This window comes from Oncorhynchus keta, chromosome 4 (genome assembly GCF_023373465.1).
Source record: "Oncorhynchus keta strain PuntledgeMale-10-30-2019 chromosome 4, Oket_V2, whole genome shotgun sequence".
Classification (NCBI taxonomy): domain Eukaryota; kingdom Metazoa; phylum Chordata; class Actinopteri; order Salmoniformes; family Salmonidae; genus Oncorhynchus; species Oncorhynchus keta.
In genome coordinates this window covers 76,042,134-76,051,597 of record NC_068424.1, presented here as the reverse complement: position 1 = coordinate 76,051,597, position 9,464 = coordinate 76,042,134, and the positions used below count along the sequence as shown (strand labels likewise).

At 49.9% G+C, this 9,464-nt stretch overlaps 1 protein-coding gene and 2 long non-coding RNA genes across 12 annotated transcripts in view; 2 read left to right on the top strand and 1 right to left on the bottom strand.

The window, feature by feature from the left end:
- LOC118380696 (neuroligin-3-like) overlaps window positions 1–9,464 on the top strand; it is a 470,695-nt gene that overhangs the window by 405,161 nt on the left and 56,070 nt on the right. For all 4 annotated transcript variants that reach the window (XR_008132107.1, XM_052516121.1, XM_052516117.1 and 1 more), the window contains 2 exons: window positions 2,695–2,960; window positions 3,116–3,639. Coding sequence is in view for 3 of the 4 variants with exons in the window: in XM_052516121.1 (XP_052372081.1) it covers window positions 2,695–2,960; window positions 3,116–3,639 (790 nt within the window). In the remaining variant the exon portion in view is untranslated. The remainder of the gene's footprint in view (window positions 1–2,694; window positions 2,961–3,115; window positions 3,640–9,464) is intronic.
- Window positions 3,737–4,466, top strand: LOC127928769 (uncharacterized). 2 transcript variants are annotated; one of them, XR_008132149.1, is made up of 4 exons: window positions 3,737–3,981; window positions 4,078–4,126; window positions 4,174–4,271; window positions 4,321–4,466. It is a non-coding gene; the product is annotated as an uncharacterized LOC127928769 (long non-coding RNA). The 2 variants fall into 2 exon arrangements; XR_008132157.1 differs by lacking the exon at window positions 4,078–4,126.
- Window positions 3,999–4,908, bottom strand: LOC127928775 (uncharacterized). 6 transcript variants are annotated; one of them, XR_008132193.1, is made up of 4 exons: window positions 4,816–4,894; window positions 4,718–4,766; window positions 4,162–4,504; window positions 3,999–4,057 (listed from the first exon to the last, which is right to left on the bottom strand). It is a non-coding gene; the product is annotated as an uncharacterized LOC127928775 (long non-coding RNA). The 6 variants fall into 6 exon arrangements; XR_008132176.1 differs by lacking the exon at window positions 3,999–4,057 and adding an exon at window positions 4,066–4,114; XR_008132194.1 differs by lacking the exons at window positions 3,999–4,057; window positions 4,718–4,766 and adding an exon at window positions 4,066–4,114 and having other exon boundaries at window positions 4,865–4,908.

Sequence of the window (9,464 nt, the reverse complement as noted above, 5' to 3'; positions counted from 1 at the left end):
AGTGTTGACGAGGACAAGGCTGGAGATCACTCTGTCATGCTGATTGAGTTCGTATAACAGACTGGAAGCTTCAAAAGGAGGGTGGTGCTTGGAATCATTGTTCTTCCTCTGTCAACCATGGTTACCTGCAAGGAAACACGTGCCGTCATCATTGCTTTGCACAAAAAGGGCTTCACAGGCAAGGATATTGCTGCCAGTAAGATTGCACCTAAATCAACCAGTTATTGGATCATCAAGAACTTCAAGGAGAGCGGTTCAATTGTTGTGAAGAAGACTTCAGGGCGCCCAAGAAAGTCCTGCAAGAGCCAGGACCATCTCCTAAAGTTGATTCAGCTGCGGGATCGGGCACCACCAGTACAGAGCTTGCTCAGGAACGGCAGCAGGCAGGTGTGAGTGCATCTGCTCGCACTGTGAGGAGAATACTTTTGGAGGATGGCCTGGTGTCAAGAAGGGCAGCAAAAAAGCAGCAAAAAAGCAGCAAAAAAGCTCTCCAGGAAAAACATCAGGGACAGACTGATATTCTGCAAAAGGTACAGGGATTGGACTGCTGAGGACTGGGGTAAAGTAATTTTCTCTGATGAAACATCAATATTTTGGGTCCATGGCCAGGAAACTCCCCAGACCTTAATCCCATTGAGAATTTGTGGCCAATCCTCAAGAGGCGGGTGGACAAACAAAAACCCACAAATTCTGACAAACTCCAAGCATTGGTTATGCAAGAATGGGCTGCCATCAGTCAGGATGTGGCCCAGAAGTTAATTGACATCATGCCAGGGCAGATTGCAGAGGTCTTGAAAAAGAAGGGTCAACACTGCAAATATTGACTCTTGACATCAACTTCATGTAATTGTCAATAAAATCCTTTGACACTTATGAAATGCTTGTAATTATACTCCAGTATTCCATATTAACATCTGACAAAAATATCTAAAGACACTGAAGCAGCAAACTTTGTGGAAATGAATAGTTGTGTCATTCTCAAAACTTTTGGCCACGACTGTATAGTTGAAGTTGGAAGTTTACATAACCTTAGGTTGGAGTCATTAAAACACATTTTTCAACCACTCCACAAATTTCTTGTTAACAAACTATAGTTTTAGCAAGTCGGTTAGGAGATCTACCCACTGGGAATGTAATGAAAGAAATAAAAGCTGAAATAAATCATTCTCTCTACTATTATTCTGGAATTTCACATTCTTAAAATAAAGTGGTGATCCTAACTGACCTAAAACAGGGATTTTTTTTACTGGGATTAAATGTCAGTAATTGTGTGTAAGGTGTATGTAAACCTCCAACTTCAACTGTACACACACATACACCACACCTACACACATACCTACACACGCACACACACACATACATCATACAAACATAGACATACCGCACACACACACACACACCACGCGCAAACATTGGACTAATGTTTACGTAAACTTCAGACTTCAACTGTATACACACACACACACACACACACACACACACACACACACACACACACACACACACACACACACACACACACACTGCACACACTCTCACACACTCTCTCTCTCTCTCTCACACACACACACACACACACACACACACACACACACACACACACACACACACACACACACACACACACACACACACACACACACACACACACACACACACACACACAAACACACTGCACACACATACCACACACAAACACACTGCACACACATACCACACACACACATATCACACCTGAGTTGGCAGACCGAGGTATTATGTGAGAAATATGAAAAGTGAAAGTGTTATTACTGATGACTTCTTAGGTAGGTAGTTGTGTGGGAAGACTCAGCGAAGGTCACAGGTCAAGAACATATAACTATAACCAATAAACTGGGTGGGTTGTGTAACCTCCACATCTCAGCCTGTCATGCTAGATAAAACAGAGGAACAGAGGAACAGCTCAGCGAGCATCTCCATGGGTACGTTATTATTCAGGGATGTTTGCCAGCCAGCGAATTATTACTGTGTATGTGAGTCCGGTTTCATGAGGTGTATAGATGTCCTGTCTAGCAGCTGGTTCTGCCAGACACACATACTGATTCCCAAATTATACCCTGGTCCCTATATAGTACCCTACTTTTGATCAGGGTCCATGGCTCTTTTAATAGGGAATAGGGTGCCATTAGGGTATCACCCCTGCCAGTAGAGCAGATTACTAGGTTATAGAGATGAATGTTTCTGTCACACACACACACACACACACACACACACACACACACACACACACACACACACACACACACACACACACACACACACACACACACACACACACACACTGTCATCTCTGTCTGTCTGTCTGTCTGTCTGTCTGTCTGTCTGTCTGTCTGTCTGTCTGTCTGCCTGTCTGTCTGTCTGTCTGTCTGTCTGTCTGTCTGTCTGTCTGCCTGTCTGTCTGTCTGTCTGTCTGTCTGTCTGTCTGTCTGTCTGTCTGTCCTCTCGTTACTACACATATGACACTGAGATGTTTTATCTATCTGGGTTGGGTCGACAGGAAGGATTCATGAGCTCATTATCTGTCTATATGTTTCCGTATAGGGGCCACTTCTGTATGTATTCTGTATGTCTCCAGCTCCATTCTTCTCCAGTTTCATTCATAGCGTACAGAGAACATAACCACTCCTCTCTGTCTCTCTGTCATCCTCTCTCCAGGTCTGTTCCACCGTGCCATCATCCAGAGTGGCTCTGCCCTGTCCAGCTGGGCGGTCAACTACCAGCCTGTGAAGTACACCCGTCTGCTGTCTGAGAAGGTGGGCTGTAACGTTCTGGATACCCTGGACATGGTGGACTGTCTGAGGAAGAAGAGTGCCAGGGAGCTGGTTGAGCAGGACATCCAGCCAGCACGGTACCATGTGGCCTTCGGACCGGTTATAGACGGAGACGTCATACCTGATGATCCAGAGATCCTCATGGAGCAGGTGGGAGACCGCTGGGATAGTTGTGTTCGTTTTGTTTGTTTCTTATTTGACTTTGTTTATGAAATAACATACACACACAAACATGCCCATAATGGTAATTAAGTCAACAGTCAAATAAATGAATGCATTTTCAACACGTTGTTATTCCCACACAGGGAGAGTTCCTGAATTATGACATCATGCTGGGAATCAACCAGGGGGAGGGGCTTCGCTTTGTTGACAACGTGGTCGACTCAGAGGACGGCATCTCCGGCAACGACTTTGACTTCTCAGTGTCGGACTTCGTTGACAGCCTCTACGGTTACCCAGAAGGCAAAGACACTCTGAGAGAAACCATCAAGTTCATGTACACGGACTGGGCGGACCGTGAAAACCCAGAGACACGACGTAAGACGCTGGTCGCCCTGTTCACCGACCACCAGTGGGTGGAGCCGTCGGTGGTGACGGCGGACCTCCACGCCCGTTACGGCTCGCCAACGTACTTCTACGCCTTCTACCACCACTGCCAGAGTCTGATGAAGCCGGCCTGGTCGGACGCAGCCCACGGGGACGAGGTTCCCTACGTGTTTGGGATCCCCATGATCGGACCTACAGACCTGTTCCCCTGTAACTTCTCCAAGAACGACATCATGCTCAGCGCCGTGGTGATGACATACTGGACCAACTTCGCCAAGACCGGGTAAAGTTGTCCTACTTTAGTACTTTAACATCTTAACCGGACTGCTTCTGGTTTTCTGTTCTACTTGATAATTAATGGCATCTACCTGGTGTCTCAGGTCTAAATCAGTCCCTGAATAGAGGGGAATCATCCACCTGGTGTCTCAGGTCTAAATCAGTCCCTGATTAGAGGGGAATCATCCACCTGGTGTCCCAGGTCTAAATCAGTCCCTGATTAGAGGGGAATCATCCACCTGGTGTCCCAGGTCTAAATCAGTCCCTGAATAGAGGGGAGTCATCCACCTGGTGTCCCAGGTCTAAATCAGTCCCTGAATAGAGGGGAGTCATCCACCTGGTGTCCCAGGTCTAAATCAGTCCCTGAATCATCCACCTGGTGTCCCAGGTCTAAATCAGTCCCTGAATAGAGGGGAATCATCCACCTGGTGTCCTGGTGTCCCAGGTCTAAATCAGTCCCTGATTAGAGGGGAATCATCCACCTGGTGTCTCAGGTCTAAATCAGTCCCTGATTAGGGGAATCATCCACCTGGTGTCCCAGGTCTAAATCAGTCCCTGATTAGAGGGGAATCATCCACCTGGTGTCCCAGGTCTAAATCAGTCCCTGAATAGAGGGGAATCATCCACCTGGTGTCCCAGGTCTAAATCAGTCCCTGAATAGAGGGGAGTCATCCACCTGGTGTCCCAGGTCTAAATCAGTCCCTGATTAGAGGGGAATCATCCACCTGGTGTCCCAGGTCTAAATCAGTCCCTGATTAGAGGGGAATCATCCACCTGGTGTCCCAGGTCTAAATCAGTCCCTGATTAGAGGGGAATCATCCACCTGGTGTCCCAGGTCTAAATCAGTCCCTGATTAGAGGGGAATCATCCACCTGGTGTCCCATGTCTAAATCAGTCCCTGAATAGAGGGAGTCATCCACCTGGTGTCCCAGGTCTAAATCAGTCCCTGATTAGAGGGGAATCATCCACCTGGTGTCCCAGGTCTAAATCAGTCCCTGATTAGAGGGAATCACCTGGTGTCCACCTGGATTAGTCATCCACCTGGTGTCTCTAAATCAGTCCCTGATTAGAGGGGAATCATCCACCTGGTGTCCCAGGTCTAAATCAGTCCCTGATTAGAGGGGAATCATCCACCTGGTGTTCCATGTCTAAATCAGTCCCTGATTAGAGTGGAATCATCCACCTGGTGTCCCAGGTCTAAATCAGTCCCTGATTAGAGGGGAATCATCCACCTGGTGTCCCAGGTCTAAATCAGTCCCTGATTAGAGTGGAATCATCCACCTGGTGTCTCAGGTCTAAATCAGTCCCTGATTAGAGGGGAAGAATATAAAAAGAAGCCGAACTAGTCTGAGATCAGATTAGAAATAGATGGTTCTATATAATCAACAAACTTCTGCCTCTGTTCAGTATTATGTCTCGCTGACTCTATCAGAGTCGTTAATATGGCCACCATGTAGGAGGTGTCGCTGAAGGAGGTAGAACGAGGGTATGTGTTATTCAACAGAGATGTGTTTGGCAGGGCCAGGCTGGATCTCCCACTAGACAGCTGACAAGCTGAAGATTGAAAGTACAATGTGTGTGTCTTTCAGTGTGAGAACCTACCTCCCTGTCTGGGGTGTCTGGGATGTCTGGGGTATCTGGGGTGTCTGGGGTGTCTGGGGTATCTGGGGTGTCTGGGGTGTCTGGGATGTCTGGGGTATCTGGGGTGTCTGTAGTTTCTGGGGTATCTGGGATGTCTGGGGTATCTGGGGTGTCTGTGATGTCTGGGGTATCTGGGGTGTCTGGGGTGTCTGGGATGTCTGGGATGTCTGGGGTATCTGGGTTGTCTGGGGTATCTGGGATGTCTGGGGTGTCTGGGATGTCTGGGGTGTTTGGGGTGTCTGGAATGTCTGGGGTGTCTGGGATGTCTGGGGTGTCTGGGATGTCTGGGGTATCTGGGGTGTCTGGGGTGTCTGGGGTGTCTGGGGTGTCTGGGGTGTCTGGGATGTCTGGGGTGTCTGGGGTATCTGGGGTGTCTGGGGTGTCTGGGATGTCTGGGGTATCTGGGGTGTCTGGGATGTCTGGGGTGTCTGGGGTATCTGGGGTGTCTGGGATGTCTGGGGTATCTGGGATATCTGGGATATCTGGGGTGTCTGTGGTATCTGTGGTGTCTGGGGTTTCTGTGGTGTCTGGGATGTCTGGGATGTCTGGGGTATCTGGGGTGTCTGTGGTGTCTGGAATGTCTGTGGTGTCTGGGGTATCTGGGATGTCTGGGGTGTCTGGGATGTTTGGGATGTCTGGGGTATCTGGGGTGTCTGGGATGTCTGGGGTATCTGGGGTGTCTGGGATGTCTGGGGTATCTGGGGTATCTGGGATGTCTGGGGTATCTGGGATGTCTGGGGTATCTGGGGTATCTGGGATGTCTGGGGTATCTGGGGTGTCTGGGATGTCTGGGGTATCTGGGGTATCTGGGATGTCTGGGGTATCTGGGATGTCTGGGGTATCTGGGGTATCTGGGATGTCTGGGGTATCTGGGGTGTCTGGGATATCTGGGGTGTCTGGAGTATCTGGGGTGTCTGTGGTATCTGGGGTGTCTGTGGTATCTGGGGTATCTGTGGTGTCTGGGTTGTCTGGGGTGTCTTTGGTATATGGGGTGTCTGTGGTATCTGGGGTGTCTGTGGTATCTGGGGTGTCTGTGGTATCTGGGGTGTCTGGAGTATCTGGGGTGTCTGTGGTATCTGGGGTATCTGGGGTGTCTGGGTTGTCTGGGGTGTCTGTGGTATCTGGGGTGTCTGTGGTATCTGGGGTGTCTGGAGTATCTGGGGTGTCTGTGGTATCTGGGGTGTCTGGGTTGTCTGGGGTGTCTTTGTATCTGGGATGTCTGGGGTATCTGGGGTGTCTGGGATGTCTGGGGTATCTGGGGTGTCTGGGATATCTGGGGTGTCTGGAGTATCTGTGGTTTCTGTGGTATCTGGGGTGTCTGTGGTATCTGGGGTATCTGTGGTGTCTGGGTTTTCTGGGGTGTCTTTGGTATCTGGGGTGTCTGTGGTATCTGGGGTGTCTGTGGTATCTGGGGTGTCTGGAGTATCTGGGGTGTCTGTGGTATCTGGGGTGTCTGTGGTATCTGGAGTATCTGGGGTGTCTGGGTTGTCTGGGGTATCTGGGGTGTCTGGGATATCTGGGGTATATGGGGTGTCTGGGGTATCTGGGATGTCTGGGGTATCTGGGGTGTCTGGGGTATCTGGGGTGTCTGGGATATCTGGGGTATCTGGGGTATCTGGGATGTCTGGGGTGTCTGGGGTATCTGGGATGTCTGGGGTGTTTGGGATATCTGGGGTGTCTGGAGTATCTGGGATATCTGGGAAGTCTGGGGTGTCTGGGATGTCTATACACATACATACATACATACATACATACATACACACATACACAAATGCACACACACACACACACACACACACACACACACACACACACACACACACACACACACACACACACACACACACACACACACACATAACACACGGCGGTATTGATCCTCCACTCCTCTCCACTCAGTCAGTCGAGAAGCTCTGCCCCCACACACACACACACACACACACACACACAACACAAAGCAGCTCCATTTGGTTGCCTCCTACTGGTAGTCAGTTGTGATATCTGAAATGTAAGTCGACAATGCCCATTACCAGATACATATTGATCTGGAGGAAGGATGGGTGGACGGGCTTTATTCATCCAATGCTTCCTGGTATTTACCAGTCTCTCTGCTCTGCTCTGCTCTGCTCTCTCCTCTTCTCTCCTCTCCTCTCCTCTCCTCTCTGCTCTCCTCTCTGCTCTCTCCTCTCTCCTCTCTCTTCTTCTCTCCTCTCCTCTGTTCTCCTCTGCTCTGCTCTGCTTTGCTCTCTCCTCTCTCCTCTCAGCTCTCTGCTCTCTGCTCTCTGCTCTCTGCTCTCTGCTCTCTGCTCTCCTCTCTCCTCTCTCCTCTCCTCTCTGCTCTCCTCTCTGCTCTCCTCTCCCTCTCTGCTCTCCTCTCTCCTCTCTCCTCTCTCCTCTCTCCTCTCTGCTCTCCTCTCTGACTCTCCTCTCTCCTCTCTGCTCTCCTCTCTGCCCTCCTCTCAACTCTCCTCTCTCCTCTCTCCTCTCTCCTCTCTCCTCTCGACTCTCCTCTCTCCTCTCTGCTCTCCTCTCTGCTCTCCTCTCTGCTCTCCTCTCAACTCTCCTCTCTCCTCTCTGCTCTCCTCTCGACTCTCCTCTCTGCTCTCCTCTCGACTCTCCTCTCTCCTCTCTACTCTCCTCTCTGCCCTCCTCTCTGCTCTCCTCTCAACTCTCCTCTCTCGTCTCTCGTCTCTCCTCTCTCCTCTCTGCTCTACTCTCGACTCTCCTCTCTCCTCTCTGCTCTCCTCTCTGCTCTCCTCTCTGCCCTCCTCTCTGCTCTCCTCTCAACTCTCCTCTCTCCTATCTCTGCTCTCCTCTCTGCTCTCCTCTCGACTCTCCTCTCTCTGCTCTTCTCTCTGCTCTCCTCTCTGCCCTCCTCTCTGCTCTCCTCTCTGCTCTCCTCTCGACTCTCCTCTCTCCTCTCTGCTCTCCTCTCTGCTCTCCTCTCTGCCCTCCTCTCTGCTCTCCTCTCTGCCCTCCTCTCTGCTCTCCTCTCAACTCCTCTCTCCTCTCTCTGCTCTCCTCTCTGCTCTCTAGACTCTCCTCTCTCTGCTCTCCTCTCTCCTCTCTGCTCTCTGCTCTCTCCTCTCGACTCTCCTCTCTCCTCTCGACTCTCCTCTCTCCTCTCGAATCTCCTCTCTGCTCTCTCCTCTCGACTCTCCTCTCAACTCTCCTCTCTCCTCTCGACTCTCCTCTCTCCTCTCTCTGCTCTGCTCTGCTCTCTGCTCTCTGCTCTCTTCTCCTCTCTCCTCTCGACTTTCTACAGAGATGTACTGGTCCGTCCGTGTGGATGTGTGCATGTGTGCGTTCATGCAGACGTCTTGTTGTGTGTGTCTGTGTCTGTGTGTGTTCATGTGTGTGTGTCAGGCATTGATCCACTGGGCATGGTGATCTGTCTCTGAGGAGAACTGGGTCTGAACTGACTAGCAGACATGTTGATCTGTCTCTGAGGAGAACTGGGTCTGAACTGACTAACAGACATGATGATCTGAGGAGAACAGGGTCTGAACTGACTAACAGACATGATGATCTGAGGAGAACAGGGTCTGAACTGACTAACAGACATGATGATCTGAGGAGAACAGGGTCTGAACTGACTAACAGACATGATGATCTTATGAGAACTGGGAGAACAGGGTCTGAACTGACTAACAGACATGATGATCTGTCTCTGAGGAGAACAGGGTCTGAACTGACTAACAGACATGATGATCTGAGGAGAACAGGGTCTGAACTGACTAACAGACATGATGACATGATGATCTGAGGAGAACTGGGTCTGAACTGACTAACAGACATGATGATCTGAGGAGAACAGGGTCTGAACTGACTAACAGACATGATGATCTGAGGAGAACTGGGTCTGAACTGACTAACAGACATGATGATCTGAGGAGAACTGGGTCTGAACTGACTAACAGACATGATGATCTGAGGAGAACAGGGTCTGAACTGACTAACAGACATGATGATCTGAGGAGAACAGGGTCTGAACTGACTAACAGACATGATGATCTGAGGAGAACAGGGTCTGAACTGACTAACAGACATGATGATCTGAGGAGAACAGGGTCTGAACTGACTAACAGACATGATGATCTGTCTCTGAGGAGAACAGGGTCTGAACTGACTAACAGACATGATGATCTGTCTCTGAGGAGAACAGGGTCTGAACTGACTAACAGACATGAT